This window comes from Belonocnema kinseyi, chromosome 6 (assembly GCF_010883055.1).
Source record: "Belonocnema kinseyi isolate 2016_QV_RU_SX_M_011 chromosome 6, B_treatae_v1, whole genome shotgun sequence".
NCBI lineage: Eukaryota > Metazoa > Arthropoda > Insecta > Hymenoptera > Cynipidae > Belonocnema > Belonocnema kinseyi.
In genome coordinates, this window is record NC_046662.1 from 75939532 (window position 1) to 75958315 (window position 18784).

Genomic DNA, 18784 nt, shown 5'->3' on the forward strand with positions numbered 1-18784 from the left:
GTGAGCTCAAATACACACTCCTTATCGATTCATTATCAGAAGTGAAGCGGTGAGCGGCAGATCTAAAGTGAGTTCTCGGTCCGTGAAAAAGGCTAGTTTCTGTCCCCTGAGTGTCGCGTCAAGTGACACAAATTGAAATTTGGAAACTCAGATCCAAAATGTGGAAATTTATTTTACTGGCCCTATTTTGTGGGTCATTCGTTTCAGCAAAAGAATGTAAGTTACAGTTATTATCTTATTTTATTATCAGTGGTACCGTTCCATTTAGAGAACTTCAGACATAAAAAAAGAATTTTTAACATATGTGAAACTAGCTTTATACATTAAAAGGAGGTGTTTTGGGTTTCAATCGTGTACCAAACTACGGACCTAGTCGCAAGATTCTTAGTTTTGCACACGATTGAAACCCGAAATACATCCTTTTATTATGATGAATCATCGTGAAATCATTAAATCTATTAGGCCTATATATTTTTATATTAAATTTAATAAAATCCACATAGTAAAAATTAGGCTTTGCTCGCGGCTTATAAAAAACGTCACGCGGAACCGGCACAGGTGCCGTGCCGGCTTGGCGTGAAGAAACAAACAATGTTTGCTCTAAATTTGAATCGGTGACTCATTTTCATGATTTTCATTATTGAAATGAAATCCACGGGAATCAATAAAATCTTCAGTAACTGCCTCTAATTCTTCAATTACTTTTTTACTGATGAGTCAGTGAATAACGATTGGAATTTAAGTGACATTTCACTGATTTCAACTTTTCCGTTATCAGTATAAAGAGCCCCTTATGTCTCTAATTTGACAGTAGTAGGGAATCTGTACCAATTTTCCTCACAAATTCTTTTCTAAGAAAAATATTTAGTAAAGGAGATTTGTTTTTGGTATACAAAATGCAACGATTATTACTTTTTGGAATGATTAAGCACATCGAAATTTAATGTCCACTATGTTTACAGAAAATAAATCTGAATAAATTTGTATGGAAAAAGTTGAAACTATTGAAAAAATTTAAAAATCAATCTCGTATCGTTTTCTAATTTTACAAGATTTAAAAACACGTTACACTGGTTAAAATATAAGATCCAGCAACCGTATAATGAAAATGATATCGCTGCTTGCTTATCTCGGAACCAAGGCGTCGCTTACGTATACCTGTGCCAGTTTATCAGCTCAGGATATTTAACCATTTTCAAGACCATACAATGGCGTAGATGAATTTGTTGAATTAAATTTTACAGAGGGAATAAAAAAAATGAATTCGTGCTTACTACTCTGAAATTTTAATCAGTGATTAATTTTTCAAGATTTCATTCGCAAAAATACATTTGGAACCGGTTAAAAATCACTAAATTCTAAGTTGATATTTCAGTAGAAAAAGTTATTAAAATTTCAGTGACGGATTAAAAATATAAATTAAAAAAAATTTTTAATTTGGAAATTAGAGATTTTTACAAAACATTACAAAATGAACATTTTCTATTTGAAAATTAAACGATTAAAATTTTTAAGCATTTATGAAATGATAGAGAGATTTTTGAGCAATCTGGGTTGGAGAAGTGTTGCGCAAATAACGGGTTACTTAAATGAGTAACATGATAGTTCTAGATTAACTATTTATTAATTATTATTTCAACAATTTTCATGAATAAATCAAGAATTTTCAATTAATAGGCTCAGTTATTTACATAATTAACTAAGAATATCTTTGTGATGACTTTTCGCCTTAATAGTTTTCAAATTTATCTAAATTATTGATTGCTTAAACGACATTCATAATAAATTTACTGTTTGGCTAATTTCCCACGAAAAGGTCAAATTTTTGTTTACGAAATCGACTGATAATATAATTCTGATAACTTTTTGCTGTAATAATTTCTAAATTAATAACAATCATTAATTAGCTAAGTAATTTTTATAAACAATAAAAGTATCATAGCAAATAGTAATTTAAAATACATTCTTAGACGATTCTGTAAACAAAAGTTAGGCATATTTGTTGTAAAATAATTAAATTCTAAATTTATTTGAAAGTGTTCTTTAATTCATAAACATTTTTCGTCAGTTTAGAATTTATTATTGCAAAAAGACACTGTAGAGACATTCTTAATTGATTCCGTAAAAAATTGAACTGATTCGTTGAAAAATAGCCTAACTTAAAATTTCTTTATGAAAATTGGTGAAATAATTGATAATTCCTATATATTTGTAAATTATTATACCGAAGAATCATCGGGAGGACATTCTCAGTTGGTAACGTACAAAATTTAAGCGTATTCTTTTAAAAACAACCAAATTCTAATCTGTTCATGCAAGTCATATATTTCAATAATTTGTATGAGAAAGATATTTTTTAGCTTAAGATTTTTGAAACTATAAAAATCTGGGTCGTTCATTGAAACATAAGAAATGCAATTGAATGGAAACCTGTCGCAGACTTCATAGTCTTTTCCATATCTACCATTTTTATATTTTTTAAAAAATGCCTCTTTTTCCATCTCATTAATTTTGATGAAAATTTCATTTTTTTAGTATTTTTTTTGGTTAAAAATGAGCATTATTTCGTTGAGCATTTAATTCTTTTGTTGGAAATCAAATTTTTGTTGAAAACTTGTGTTTTTTGTTCGAAAATTCAACTATTTGTTTTAAACTTAACTTTTTTTTAAAAATTCAATTGTTTTGTAAAAAAGTCGTTTTTTTATTGAATATTCAACTGATTTGGTTAAAAATTCAAGCATTTGTCGAAAATTCGTCATTTTGGGTTGAAACTTTAACTGCTTTGATAGAAAATTCTATTTTTCTGGAGAAAATTCGTCTTTTAGGCTTGAAAATTCAAATATTTTGCTAGAAAATTTAACTGTTTGGTTGGAAAAAAACTTTTTGTTGAAAAATCATGTATTTTGGTCGAATATTCAACTAATAGGTCGAAAGTCAACTTTTTCTTGAAAATTTCAATATTTTGCGGAAAAATCGTTTATATGGGTTTAATATTCAACTATTTTCGCTGAAAATTGAACTATTTTGTTGCATAATCGACTCTTTGGGTTGAAAATTCAACTATTTCTTTTTTTATCGGCCTAAAATTACAAATTTTTAAATTTGTAATTATTAAAAAATTATAGGCAAAAATTACAAAATTACAAATTTGTTAAGTTTTTTGTTTCAGAGACAACTATTTGGTTGAAATTTAACTTTTTGATTGAAACTTAACTTTTTGGTTAAAAAGTCACATTTTTTATTTAAAAATAAATAATCTGGTTAAGAAATACTTTCATTGTTAAAAATAATTACATAAAGAAGGGGTTTTTTGTCTAATGATTTTCAAAACTGTAAAAATCTGAACCATTCATTGAAATCTGAGACATATCCTATTTCTCCCTATTTTTCCCTATTTCTCTTTTTTCGCCTTTTTAAAAAAATTATCTTTTTCCTAACGTTTTTAAGGAATCTCCTCGTTTTCTCGCTTGCTTCGGTTAAAGTAGAATTGAATTACTAGACACCAATAAGAAACTCCAACTTTATATGTTTAACAGTTTATTCATTTTAGTTGAAAAAACTGCTATATTGTTTTGGTATATAATTGATCTTTTTGGTTAAAAATGCTAGTGTTTGGGTCGAAAATTCCACTGTTTCGATAAACAATTGTATTTTTGGATAAAAAGTTTAACTCTACGGTTGAAAATTTCTTTTTTTTATTAGAATTGTCATATTTTTGGTTTAAAAATCACCTTTCTTTGTTGAAAAGTCTATAATTATATATATTTGGTTATAAGTTTATATTTTTTGGATAAAAATGAATATCTTTTCATTAAACATTCAATTATCATCCATATTGGTTTGAATTTTAACTGTTTTATCAAAAATTCGTCGTTTTAGTCTAAACTTGACTGAAATTGTATAAGAATTAAAAAAGAAGTCTAATACCTATATTATATTAAAAAATATAGTTCCAGTGAAAATTTGGACAATTTTTTGATAATCCGCAATAATATGTAATTTTAAAAATTCGAATACTCACAACTTTGCAAAAAATTTTTCAAAAAATCGGTAAGATACAAATCGTCTTATTCCATTTAAAAAATAACATATTTTTGTGACAAATAATTATGTGATTTGAGCATAGATTGTCTGTGCGATTAAAAAAAAGTGCTAGTGTAGAAGGAAATTTATAATAATTTAAAGAAAAAGTGATGTTTAGACAAATTCCTAAACTTTCTCTTTTTAATAACTCGTCGGCATAAAGTTATCTTCGCCATGTTTCTGAATTGTCAAAGTGAAAAAATGGGTTTCAAAGTTTAATCGTATTATACTCTATTAAAATGTCGTTAAATATCAAAATAAGTTTATCAGTCAAAAATAATGTGTGATCAGGAACATATTAACACAAATTCTAATATTATCATTGATGTGTTTTTTCTCCGAATTTTAGTACGCTATGTCCCCAAAATATTTTTAATTTAACTATTTGTAATGCAAGTTTTAAGTAAAATGTCCAACAGAATTGAATTAAATGAGTTAATCCCAAATTATTTACTTTCGAGTAATATTCTCATGATAACTTTCAAGGTTAAATGTATTTACAAAATTGTTATTGCTTACACTGATATTAGATTAACCATATAAAATTTTCTTTGGAAAGTTAGCATTTTTTCACTTATAACAATGAAAAAAAGGACATGGCATAATATAATTATACCTTTTAATTAACGTCACTACTTTAATTACTTATTGCCATAGCTTAGTGAGTAAATTTCAGGTTAAAATTTACTTAGGGACAAAGTTTAATACCTACTGAGCCTAAAAATAATAATTGTTCGAAATTTTCAAAAAGTAGACATGCAGTAGAATAACTCTAGGGCGACGAAATATAACGGATTATAAAATTTTGGACGATTTATTAATTTAACAAGTATATTTCACGCTCTAACCATAAATTATCCACGAGAGTTTTCATGATCGTTATTGTGAAGTTAATTAATAATCACTTAATGTAAAAAAACTTGGGGAATTTTTCGTATCTATGGAAATATCCAATTCATTCAAAAAGCATAAAATACTTCTGGATGAATTATAACGTATAAAGTTAATGAAAAGTTATTACAATTAGTGAAATAGTGGTCATAGGCAGTGATGTGCTCAAAAAAGAAGTAGCCTGGCGGTACTTTCATAGAAACTTTGACTTAGGGTGGAAATAAAGAATAAACTAGAGATGTGGCCTCTAACTTAGGAAATTGAATTATTTTAAAATACCTTAAACCTACCCAAAATATCTTGAAATTTACCGAACATTTCTGTATGTTTGCCAGAAAAATTAAGAAAGTTATTGTAAACTTAAAAAAACACTTTAAAAACTTTGAAAATGATCTTTTAGCATACAAAAATCACACGAAACATAAATACGAGAGAATTTTGTTTCTTTACACATTTTTAGCATTCATCGATAGGCCAAAACCTAAAGTACTTGTAACTGTAAAAAACGATTTTTGACCAAAGTGCGCTTTATTTAGCCGTCGTTCTTAGCGCGTCAATTATGTTGCAAGATGGGTAATCACCCATCTATCCTTACACGTTAAACACAAAGATAATTAAATTGATTAAACTTATCATTTTCTAATGCAGGCCGGGAATTACGGCAATGGGTAATTCTCGAAATGCATCACGTATGTGTCACAAATTGCGGTAATCGGTATTTCCAGGGATCTTTTAACAATATTTTGCGTAATAATTGAGTATATTTTTAGCATAAATCTTCTTAATGAAAATACTCATATAAGTGCACATCTGCTGTCCAACAGAAAACCCTAGTAAGTGACATTTGCCATAGAGACTATTATTCGATATATGCGCATGAGAAAATAACCTCTATGGCAAAAGTCACTTATACATACTAAGTTTTTTCGTTGGAAAGCAGACATCTTATTCAATATATATTTTATTAGCCACTGTCTATGGTGATGGTATTTTCCGTAAAGTTTGCCCTGAGCAGGCTGGGAAAGGGTTTAGAATTACGAAAAATTCCATAACGTTAGCTCTGAATGACCTGTTGAAGAGGTCAAATTTACGGAAAATTCCGTAACCACAGACAGTGCGCTTTTATTATTAATTACATAGTTTATTATTTATTCAATATTTTTTTATTCATTCTTTACGGTTTTTATTGAAAAATGTAATACTGTCCAAAATCGATGTTTAATATTGCCCCTTTTTCATATAACACTATTCATTGGTTAACTCTGCCCCTTAGATTCTTAGAATATACCCTGAGTCAGACTGAAAATCGTACACTCCTTTGTCCTCAACACATTATAAAATTCTAGAAGAATATCTTTTCAACGCTTTTTCCTATCTTATTATTTTCTTATTATTATATCTTATTATTTATTTTTCAAATTTTTGCGAAAATTTGTAAAAAATCCTTAACATTTTTTTCTTTACAATACAAGTTTTTCTTGTGATAAAAAACAGAAAAGGACTGTTAAATTATACTTTTCGATATTATTTAGATACCCAAAAATTGTATATTTTATATACAATATTATATAAATAATATTATAGATATTATATAAAATATAAATACAAATAAAATATTAAAGATATTATATAAAATAGATATTATATAAAAATATCGAAAAATATAGAAAATAACGCGAGATGGAAAAAAGTGTCAAGAGACAGTTTCCTAAACCTTTTTTAGAAAAATAATGTTATTTCTTTGACGTTTTTTATATCTTGCGGTCTTTTGGAAAAACGTGCGTTTTCATTTTTCAGACCAAAAAAAATATCTCTTTTTATCAAGGCGCAGTTGCAGATTTAATCTGAAAAAAATCAAGAGAAAAAAACGATGGAATTTTGAATAAATTAACATGGTATATTTTCAGAAAAACCACCGCCATTTAGTCTCTTTTAAACTTTTTAAAATTTACCAATAAACTTCGAAATTGGACAAGAAATTATGACAGAATCAGAGAGAGAGAGAGAGAGAGAAATATAAATAATTGTACTATATATTTCGTTCTCTGAATAGTGCCTCTGTGAATAGTGCCGTTTTTCCTTATTCTTGCTCGAACGCATCCGCCACCATTGCTGTATCGATTAGAGCGTCGGCATTTCAATCCAGTCTCTCTAAATAGTGCCACTCGAACATATGTACGAAAATAGATTATGTACTAGTTTAATCCCTACTGAAAATTCCTATATAGATTTCTGTATAGGATCCTATATGTTTCACCTATAGGTGCTACCTATAGGAAATGACATAGGATCCTATATAGGTGCCTGCACAAGACACTCCCTAATAAGGTATCTAATGGTACTTAACTAATGATACATTTTGGTTATTATTCTTGTATGAAAACGACTCTTTTTTATCAACTCAGTATCAAAACAAAAACATCCAAACATATACGCATTGTACTTGCGGGGGGGCGGGGGGGGGGGGGCGGCACTATTCAGAGAGAACGGACGCGAATTCGATGACGTTTCCCCGTACCAAGAGTGGGTGCAGCTGAGCTCCACGAAAAAGACTCCCCTAACCTTCCAATTTGTTGGCATTTATAAGAATATTATTGAAAATAAAATTAAAAGTTTGAACTTGGAATGAAGCTTCAGTGATATTGAAAAACTTACCTATTTTAAATCTTATAATTTCTAAATTAATGAAAAACATGTTTTGTTGTGGAAATGCATATATTGCTTTTTTCACCATATTTATTTTTAAAATTTCAATATTTTGGTATTTCACAATGAAAAAGAAAAAACAGATATCACACTTACCCCTTAGTTTGATTTCTAATTACCGTCTCTTAATTATCATTAAAAATTATAAAAATGTAAAATAAAAAACAGATATTGATAGAAAGTATAATATATTTCTTCATTCCTAAAAAAATCAGCAAAAGTTGCTTTATGTAGAAAAAAAATGAAATCAAAATACCTGATGAGACAATTACGAATAGTAGTTCTCTAAAAGCATCTTAGTTTTTTAAAAATAATAGATTAAAGCAATAACTAATGGCAGCCACCTTTTTCCTACAAATAAGATACAATTATCATGTTGTAATAAAAAAAGTTAATACATAATTTGTTTTTCATTCCAAATTTTTTTGTTATCACGCTAACCCTCTTATCACACTTACCCCTATCGACCCTACAATGGATGGAGTTGTAGTAATTTTTTCCCGGGAGTATATGCCTTTTCCGTTTGTTTAAAATTGTTTGTATTTAAATCGCCAACTAGTTTCGACTCGGATCCGAGTCCCTTTCATCGAGGCGTAATGACTTATTATGCGAAAATTATTTATTATCTTACCGTAGTGTGATTTCCATCAGTGCAATGGTTATAAAGATTCTTGCAATAGTGAACCAAAGTTTTGAAAGGTTTAACATATTAAACCAAATTTTTCCTCATAAATTTTTTTCTGTAGAGTGTAAAGTTTTTTGCTGTAGAATTTTATTGTGTATGGAATTTAAATTATTATTTTTTATTTTAACTTATAACTTTGTACAGAATCCATATTACGATTTAGGATTTTATTGTCTACAATTAAAATTAAAATAAATACGTATGCAGTCTTGCCGTGATGATTTAACTTACAAAGTTTGAAAGATATTATAAAATCCGCTCCTAAATCTGACCCTAAATCATGTTTAAATTTCACGACCATGAGTATACGAATTGATGTTCGGTCTTATTTAGGGTCGGATTTTCGACTGAATTTTTTAAAGAGACTTTTAAAGAGACTATAGGCTTGCTATAGAGTTTAGTTCTGTAGAATCGGAGGCGTCAAAGCTTGAAGTATTACGAGTTGATAAAAAAATCTTTTCTTGTAGTAATATTTTTACAAGTTACATTTATTTAAAAAATACTAATTTTATTTAAATATTGAATTGAATTTTCAGATAAGATCTGTCGATCAAGTAGCGGGAATAATGATGATGAATGTGCAAGGATAAAAAAAGGGGATAGTAGTGTATCATGTGTGAAGGTTCTGGATGCCACAGATTGTGCTCTTAAATTAATCAAAAACGAAGTCGATTTCGGAGTTTTTACTCCCGACGAACTTTTCCTGATATATCAAGTTTTTCCCAATAGAATCAAAGTTTCCCATGAATTACGACACAGAGAGAGGACAGAAGGTATTTATTTTCATTCTCTTCTCCAACCATTACTAATTTTGTTATATTTTAAACAAAAATATTGACTGGGTTTTTCAGAAATATTTGAGCATCAAATGGTCGCTTTGGTATCGCTCAACGAAACTACTGGCGATTTAAATTCTTTCAAGGATGGAGGCTTATGCCATCCTGGATTTGTAGAAACGCAATCTTTCAACGATCGTATTTTGAAAGAATTTGAGAGGAGCGCTACTGGATCTGAATGTAACGAAGAACTAACTTATGCTGAAAATGAGCTTCTCAATTTGAACAAATTCTTTGGCAAAAGTTGTCGACCGGGACGCTGGGTTGCAGACCAGACATTAGATGCTACTCTTAGTAAGTCGAATTAGGTCCATTGACACAATGGATTCCATTTCCTCGCCAATTGATAACATGTTTTCTTTTAATTGAACCCCTGGGGGAAAATAAAATGTGTTGCCTGGTGTAGCTAAATTGTGATAAAATTAATAATAATTCATTAAGTTTAAATTGTTATCTGACAGTTGAATTTAAATTTCTTTTAATTGATTATCACTTTTTTCAACAGAACAAAAATATCCAGAATTGTGTGCGCTCTGTGGAAATAAGACAGCCTGCTCGTATACTAATAGTGAAAACCATGGTCATATAGGTGCCCTCGAATGTGTAAAAGAAAAAAGAGGAAGAGTGGCTTATGTAGCATTGAATTATGCACGTGACTACGTGGTACGTATTTTATTTACCTAATAAATTCCAACACGGATCTACATTATACAGGATGGCGAAACCGACGATCTCCCACCCTCCTTGGGATTCTTTGACTTAATTTTTTCTTTTTCACTGGGAAATGAACAAAAAATATTAATAATTGAAAGATTGCAATAATCTTTAAATTCAGTTATTCACTTTGTCCGCTCGTGTTTCGCGTGTTTTTGGTCTGGCGGCAAATTCTATCCTGTCAATTTGACAGTTTATTGTAGCATACATCAGTTTTCACATCATCTTTCACTTGAAGTAACATGCAATTGTTCCGCTTGCATGAAAATGTTTCATGATTGGTTTTCAAGTTATCATTACAATTTTTCAATAATATATTTTTTAACGGCTTAATGGTCCTAATTTAAGAATACTTTAATTTTAAACGAAGGTCGTAATTATTTAACTTTGAAAGATTTAAATATGCTTGAATTCATTATTTTCAAAGCTTTAAATTAGAAAATATATCATTTTTTTCGTTTTTAGAATGAATAAACTTTGAAAGTTTACAATAACTAAAATATTTTTATTTTGACCGGTGAAAATGACAGTAATGTTTTTTTTCTGCAGAAATCCCATTTCTAAGAATAAAATCTATTCAATGACTTTCAATTTCATTGGTTACTTTATGAGATCATACTTTCTAATACTTTTTAACATCGTTAAAATGTCTATGATTTCAATTTAAAATAACTTTTGAATGCGCAGTTATGATTTTTAATTACCAATTTAAATTATGAATTTTTAAGAAAATTCTACTACTGAGAAAAATGAAGCAATACTTGTTCTATAAATAACAAATAAATGGTTCAATAATAAAAAATATTGGCAAATTCGTGTGAAGTCTTGCAAATTTTGGAAATTCTGCGGTACCTTATTTTTATGTTAAATTGAAAAAAAAAATTTCACCTGATGATTAACATATAACGAAGCTTTTATATTATTTAGCTTTTAATCAATAATTTTACTTAAAATTTTAAATAAAAGAACCTTTTTAAGAACTTTAAATGGTTTCAAGAAAATAAATTGTTCATAAAATTCATAAGAACATTTCTTGGTGCTTCCATAAATGTTGGTTCGATATCTGAGAAGCTCTTGAAATTTCTGAAATAATATTAAATTGATTCATTAATTACACCGGCACACAAAAAAAGTGGTCTGTCCGACAGACTACACTAGCATATCTATATGTTTTTAGGGTCGCTAAATTCGAATCCGGTGTCCAAATAACCAAGTTCGCTCGTATTTTTTTGAAAAACGAAAAAATAGACGTAAAATCCACAAAAACAACGCTTTTTCATGTATATTTTTGCAAAATTAAATATATTTTCTTGCCCGGTGGACTTAACCAATATATTTATATGTCTTTTGGGTCGCTGAATTCGAATCTGAGGCCCAAATAACCAATTTGGATCATCGTTTTTCGAAATTCGCAAAAATAGACGTAAAATAGGCGAATACAGCAATTTTTCTTGTATACTTTTGCAGCAAAAAATGTTTCATGTCCGGTGGTCTAACTCAGCACATCCTTATATTTTTGGGGTCGCTGAATCGGAACCTGGGGTCAAAAAAACCTAGTTGGCTCATATTTGATCGAAAAATGCAAAAATAGGGGTAAAATAGACGAAAACAGCGGTTTTTCGTGGATATTTTTGCAAAAAAAAATATATCTTTTTCCCCGGTGGACTTATCCAGCATATCCTTATGTTTTTGGGGTCACTGATTCTGCATCCGGGGTTCAAATAACCCAGTTGGCTCATATTTTATCGAAAAACGCAGAATTAGACATAAGATCGACGAAAACATTTAAACCTTTAAACCTTTACCTTCCTCGCCTGGTATTGTCGTTCACTGTAGATTCCCTTTGCGTCTTACGTTTCGGGGTTTTTAATTTGCGTTAGCCTCCTTGCATGGCAATAGTAGGATTTTCTGTAAATAAGTTTTATTTATTTTTAGCGTTACCCAGGAACAACGACGTGGACGTAGTCCCCTTGTGGACGTAGCGTAAGTCCCCTTGTCTCTCACGCTCATAAGGTTCTTTTATTTTTTATTTTTTATTATATCGCTTGTATCGAACCCTTTTGTCCTCAAAAGGCCTCTCCATCTCTTTTACATTCTGGTGGAAACGTTCGCCTTGCTCTTCATTAAAGTCTCCCAGGTTGTCTGGAAACTTATTTATATGCGAATAAAGAAAATGTAGCTTCAAATTCATAAGGCAGCTTAGTTTACCAAAGTTTGTTACCATTTCTGAAACTACATTTTGATAGTCTGGACTTTTCTTATTACCTAAAAAGTTTTTTACAACATTTTTAAAACTAAGCCAGGGATCTTTTTCAGTGCCAGATATTTTTGTAATGAATTCTGGATCCTGCAACATTTTTCTTATCAGCTTTCTTATCTGTGGTTCTTATCTGCAAAGGGAATCTACAGTGAACGACAATCCCAGTCGAGTAAGGTAAAGGTTTAGGGGTTTTCGCCGATGTTATGTCTAATTTTGCGTTTTTCGATAAAATATGAGCCAACTGGGTTATTTGAACCCCGGATTCAGAATCAGTGACCCCAAAAACATAAGGATTTGCTGGATAAGTCCACCGGGGATGAAGATATATTTTTTTTTTTTGCAAAAATATGCACGAAAAACCGCTATTTTCGTCTATTTTACCTCTATCTTTGCATTTTTCGATCGAACATGAGCCAACTGGGTTATTTTGACCCCGGATTTAGATTTTGCGATCCCAAAAACATAAGGATATGCTGAGTTAGACCACCGGGCATGAAACATTTTTTGTTGAAAAAGTATACAAGAAAAATCACTGTATTCGCCGATTTTACGTCTATTTTTGCGATTTTCGAAAAAGTATGAGCCAAATTGGTTATTGGGGCCTCAGATTCGAATTCAGCGACCCAAAAGACATATAAATATGTTGGTTAAGTCCACTGGGTGAAAAAAATTTTTCTTGCAAAAATATACCTGAAAAATCGCTGTTTTTGTCGATTTTACGTGTATTTTTTCGTTTTTCAGAAAAATACGAACCAACTTGGTTATTTAGACACCAGATTCGAATTCAGCGACCCCAAAAACATATAGATATGCTCGTGTAGTCTGTCGGACAGACCACTTTTTTTGTGTGTGCCGGTGTTGTTGTGCAATCCCTTGGACTACCGTTAAATTTTTACAATTTTTTGAACTGTTTCAAAGAAATTGGGTGAAACGATCTTTATAGTAAATCTCAGTTCACTTTTTAACGATAATATTGTTAAAGATAAAAAATATGTCCATTTTTTTAACATAAAGATATTATGTTTAAAGAAGTAAGAAGAAGATTTTATAGTGGAGTAATCAATATTTAAATTGAACATTTTATCTTGTGTGGAAGTTTTAATTTCTCAACTTTCATGATTTGGAGAAATATTTGGTAACCGGGAAAATCACCAGAAACTTTTTTTTTAAGCTACCCTGAATCGTTTTTGTTGAGTATTTTACTGCTAATAAGAAAGTTATTTTTTTAAGTTATTTAAGTTATTTAAGTTCGAATTTTATGCTAGAATTTTTTTATTATTGATTGCATTAAATTATATTTCATTTTTAGAATAACAATTATGCAAAAGTACCAATGTTTCAAATGTTATGCTCAAATGGGACACTTAAACGCTTGGAGTTTGATAATCCATGTGCTTGGGTTCAGCAACGTTGGAGTGTAATTGCTGCAAGAGAGTAAGATCTAATTTTGTCAGATTGAACAAAAAAGATTTGCAGATATAATACGTTCGTTCTTTTAATTACAGAGATTCAGCTGATGAATTAGCGCCAAAGTTGACAAAGTGGCTAGTATCTTCGAATAGCGATGATTGGACGAAAGCGTTACGAGACATTGTAATACGGGATGATCTCACTGCAAAACCATTGCCAAAATTAATTCCACATAGTGTTTATCTAAGTGAGAATAGAACCGCATCCTCTCTAGATCTTCCGGAATACAAAAAATGTGGCAAAGGAATCCACTGGTGTACAATAAATGAAGCAGAGAAAAGTAAATGTCAGTGGGTTGCGAACGCGGCTGCTATTTTTGGAATTACACCAAAAATTTCGTGCGAGAAAACCTCTTCATATTTTGAGTGTTTCCGAAGTATCAGTGAAGGTAAAACTGATATCATGACTATAGATTCTCACTATGGATATGTAGCCAGAAAGTAAGTATTCTTAGGGTTAAAACGTTGAGAGATTTCCAAAAATGAGTTAAATATTTTATATTGTTTTCTATACTTGTGCAAGTCATAAATATCTTTTAAATTAAACCGAATTTTTCCTTAAATTTTATAAAATTAAACTTCTTGTGAAATAAAAATACATTCTTAAGACTTTTCTATAAATTTTTTCAAAATATCTAGAATTTTTAAAAATCTTTTTAAATTTTCTCAAGAACCTTCGGAAAATTATATTTATACAATCTGAAAAATAAATGTAAAAAATGGTTTAAAAATAAATAGTTTTTTGACATTTTTATTTGTTTATAAAAATTACTTGTTCTCTCAAATTTTAATCAAGATATCAAATTTTATCAAGATCAAAGATTTTTCAGTCAAGAAAATTCATCGTTTTAAGTTGATTTCAACATTTTTTAAATTAAATTTTTTAATTGAAATATAAATTATTACCTACATGTTTCGTTGAAAATTCATCTTCTTGATAAAAAATCCAACTATTTGGTAAAAATTAAATTTTTTTTTGAAATTTTGATTTGGTATGTATCTGAAATCTTCAAAAATCTTTTGGAATTTTCTCAAGAACCCTCGTAAAATGATATTTATATAACCTTCAAAACAAATAAAAAAACTTCAAAAAGTAAATAGTTATTCGAAATTTCTATTTTTAACTAACAATTACTTGTTCTTTCAAATTTTAGTTTGGTTGACTTTTATTCTTCCTTGACTGAAAAATCTTTTTTCAATCAAGAAAATTCATCTTTTTTATTTTATTTTAACCTATTTCTAATTTCAACGTTTTTATTGAAATCTCAACTATTACCTACATTTTTTGTTGAAAATTCATCTTTTTGGTTAAAAATTAAAATATTGTTCGAAATTTGGATTTGGCACTTATCTTAAATCTTCCATTTTTTTTTTGAAATTTCTCGAGAATCTTAGAAAAGTTATATTTATACAACCTTAAAAAAAATAAATAAAAAAATAGTTATTCAAAATTTTTATATTGTATGAGCAATTATTTTCCTCAAAACGCAAAAGTATACGCGCGCTTAGCGCGCGATTGGTTTTGCTAGTAAATGTAAAAATAAGGTATTACAAAACTTCATTTCATAAGAATTAATTTTATTATTTTTGAAAAAAACCATAGCCCTTTCCTGTACGAACAAATAAAAGAATATTTACCATCCCGAAATTCTTTTTATATACCTATTATTAATTTTTTCAGAGGCTTCAGTTTGTCTACTGTGATTTACGCTGATATTGATGGGGAACAAAGCAATGTTGTCCTTGCAGTAATTAAAAATTCCGCATCATCTAATTTTTCAAGTCTTCAAGATTTGAAAGGCAAAAGAGCTTGCTTTCCAGAATACGGTGGAATTTCATGGATGAGTTTCCTCAACGTTGTCCGCAAAACCAACCTGACTTCTCACGGTACATCCTGCGATTTTAAGCAAATCGCTTCTGAAATTTGGAGCGAAGCTTGTGTTCCTGGAATTGAAGACAGTAATTACAAACGTTTACAAATTTCTTCGAGCGCAGATGGAAAATCTTCCTTGTGCTCTTTATGTTCTGAATACAATTGCCAAGCTAATGACAAAAATATATATTTCCGAGATGATGGAGCTCTTAAATGTATTGAAAATAATGTTGCTGATATTGCGTTCATCAAAACGAAAAATTTGAATGGTAAGATTTAAAGCGCATACCAAATCTATGAAATAAATCTTTAAAATAAATCTTCGAAATAATTCCAAAGTGAATTTTGAAAAAAATTACTATCACATTAAATTAATTAATCACTTTCACAGATTTTACTGTAATCGCGAATCAAGATCAATATCGCGTCTTGTGTAAAAATGGATCGTTGGCTACGAATACTGGATTTAATGTAGATGATAATTGTACCTGGGCTATCACTATTGACAGTGAGGTGAGTTGAATATGAGATTATTCTTTTATAAATAAATTTATTTTAAGAACTACAGCATGTTATGAAAACATTAACAACTTGTAGGTGGTGTCAAGGAATACAAATTCAGAGGTGGATGAGTCGAACATCGTTGAAGTGCTTTTGAAGTTAGATAAGTGGTTTTCCTACTACAGAACACCAATTCATCTTTATAAACAGTTTAATAATACAAAAGATCTACTTTTTAAAGATTCGACGGTTAGTTTAGTATCTAAAACCTCTGATTATAAAAAAATTCAAGCTTATAAAGAATTAATGGCGGAGACAGAAAAATGTTCCCCCTCATCTGCAACCTTGAGTTTTCTTAGTGCATCATTATTAATTCTGTCATTAATTTTCAATGTAGTTCCATAAGCTTTTTGATTGAAGTTCTGAATTTATTTGAAATTTTAAGTTAATCATTTAACTTAAGAAGAAGAATTAATTTTTATAAAATAATGTTATCAAGATAGTTTCCTCCTGTCTTAGTTCTTAAGATATTTTGTAAAATAAAATTTGTGATAAAATGTGTTTTGAAAATGTTTTTCTTTTTCAAAAATGGATCGTTAAATCAAATTTTGTCTTACGCAACGTTTTTTAACGTCTACTGTGCTGTCCCATACAACTTTTTATTTTTTATTTTTTTTTGTTCTTGAAAAAACCGAATTTTTGATTATAACAAGTAAATTCGTAAAAGACCTAAATATATTTTTTTTTAGATAATCGTATGTTTTTCCTGCTATATTACTGTGACACAGTTTGTAGACACTGTTTTTCTTAATAATAATATTCATGATGTTGATATGGCGAGCATATCTTAAGTGACAATAATTTTTTATAAACAAATATTTTAATTTCCACATTTTCTGCAGTTAATCTCGATATTTACTGGTAAGATCATTATCATTGTTACTCAATTTTTGATATGCTGTAGCTTATCTATTGCTATGATTTGTTTGATTGTTAAATATTGTATCCCAAAGAAATTCAACTTGTATTGAAATTTCGATACCAATAGTTTTAAAAGAAGACTTGAATATTTGATCAATTTTAATTGATCTATTATTATATTTTTTTTGCATTGCTTATAATAATAATAATTTAATTTTAGTACTGAAAAATATTCTTTTTATTATATTTTGAAACTAGATATACAGTGATAAGTATTGCATGTAGAAAGTAATTGATTAATATGATAACTCATTTATGATTGAGGATTAAAAAAAATATCTTTAAATGTTATTTTCTTTCATAAAAATTGAACAGGTATGCATTTATATTTTGAAATGACTAAAAACTATGATCAATTGCAAAAAGACACAGAAATGGAAATTTTTTAAAAATCGATAAGTGACATTTATTGTGTTCTTATTAAAGAGTTATATATTGTAATGAAGTTTAATTTTATCACTCATAATCGCTAAGTTTTTATTATTTATGTGATGCCCATCTACAATTCTCTTATCGACTTTGAGGGAAATTTTATAATCTATTCTTGTAAATATATTTAGTTAGTAAACCGCAACTTTCTTGTACTTTAGTTCTAATCTTTATTAGAAAAGCATTATAAACAAGGTACTTTTCATGAGTGCATCAACTGTGAATTATTTTGATGAAAAAAAAGTCAAGTTGTCACATCCACATTCCAGACACCTATCCACACGCATATAGATCCTGAAAATTATTGAAAACATTGTATTAGACAGTTTCTAATTACGAGGAACGTTGAACTAAACGAATACATTTTTTCAAATTCCGTAAATCTTTATACCGCCACTGTGTTCCAAAAAGCACTTTTCTGGACAAAAATCACTCGACAGTTCAATATTCCAAAGAGTTTGACGTATTTTTTAAAATAACCTTTAGGCTTATAAGTATGAGGTGTAGCTGGCGGTTTTTTTAATTTCAACCAAAGCATACATTTTATTTGTGCCACCGCCCTAAATATTCTTAAATTAAAAAAAACAGGCCTTAAATAGGTTCAGTAACTATATGGAAATAATGTATGATGTGTGTAAGTGTCCACATGCAATATTGATATAACTTGTTTTAAACGATTACAAAATATTAGAAGCATTTGGTCACGTAAATCTGATCATATTTTATCATATTAACTGCCATGCATGAAAGACTGACCTTTACCTGACATTGGAGAGGAGAAACAATGTTGTTCTCTTTGAAAAAAAATTTACATTTTTTTGAAAACTACACACGATATGAAAAAAGTCAAAAGAACAAAATTGTTTCTTTTCGAGATTTTTGCTAAAATATGTATAAAATCATTTTTTTCTCAACATTAAAATTTTATGTTGAGACGAAACATCAACAAGGATTTAATTCAAAAGTTTTATATTGTTTTTTCACTGTAAAATGAATTTTTAGTGAGACTTTTGTTCAAAAAGATTGCCCTAGGTTTTGGTCGAAAACACATTTTTGTGTGCAAAATTTACAACCAACGAATATTTATTTTTACGACATAGTTAATATTTTTCTCGTTACAGGAATCTTTCTTCCGAATATCATGACATTAAATACAAAAAACCAATTGTATATAAACAAATTTAAACATAATTTTTTCTCCATAATTACGCTTTTATACTTTTGAGAAAGCTACAAATTTGGTAAAACCTTTTGGTTAATTAAATTTTTTTATTTTTGTTTTGGCGTATTGAGTTTTCAAAATTACTTTCCGGTTTATTTGAAGAGCCAGTGCCATTTTCCTGGATGGCAGTCGCC

General features: G+C 29.0%; 1 protein-coding gene across 1 annotated transcript; it reads left to right on the forward strand.

The window, feature by feature from the left end:
* LOC117174801 (transferrin-like) lies at positions 1-16579 on the forward strand. Its single transcript, XM_033364175.1, has 9 exons — positions 1-216; positions 8902-9138; positions 9217-9495; positions 9707-9864; positions 13485-13609; positions 13681-14085; positions 15326-15786; positions 15909-16030; positions 16115-16579. Exons 1-9 carry the CDS (start codon positions 159-161, stop codon positions 16421-16423), a joined length of 2154 nt encoding a protein of 717 aa, XP_033220066.1. The 5' UTR covers positions 1-158; the 3' UTR covers positions 16424-16579.
* Positions 16580-18784: the final 2205 nt, after the last annotated feature.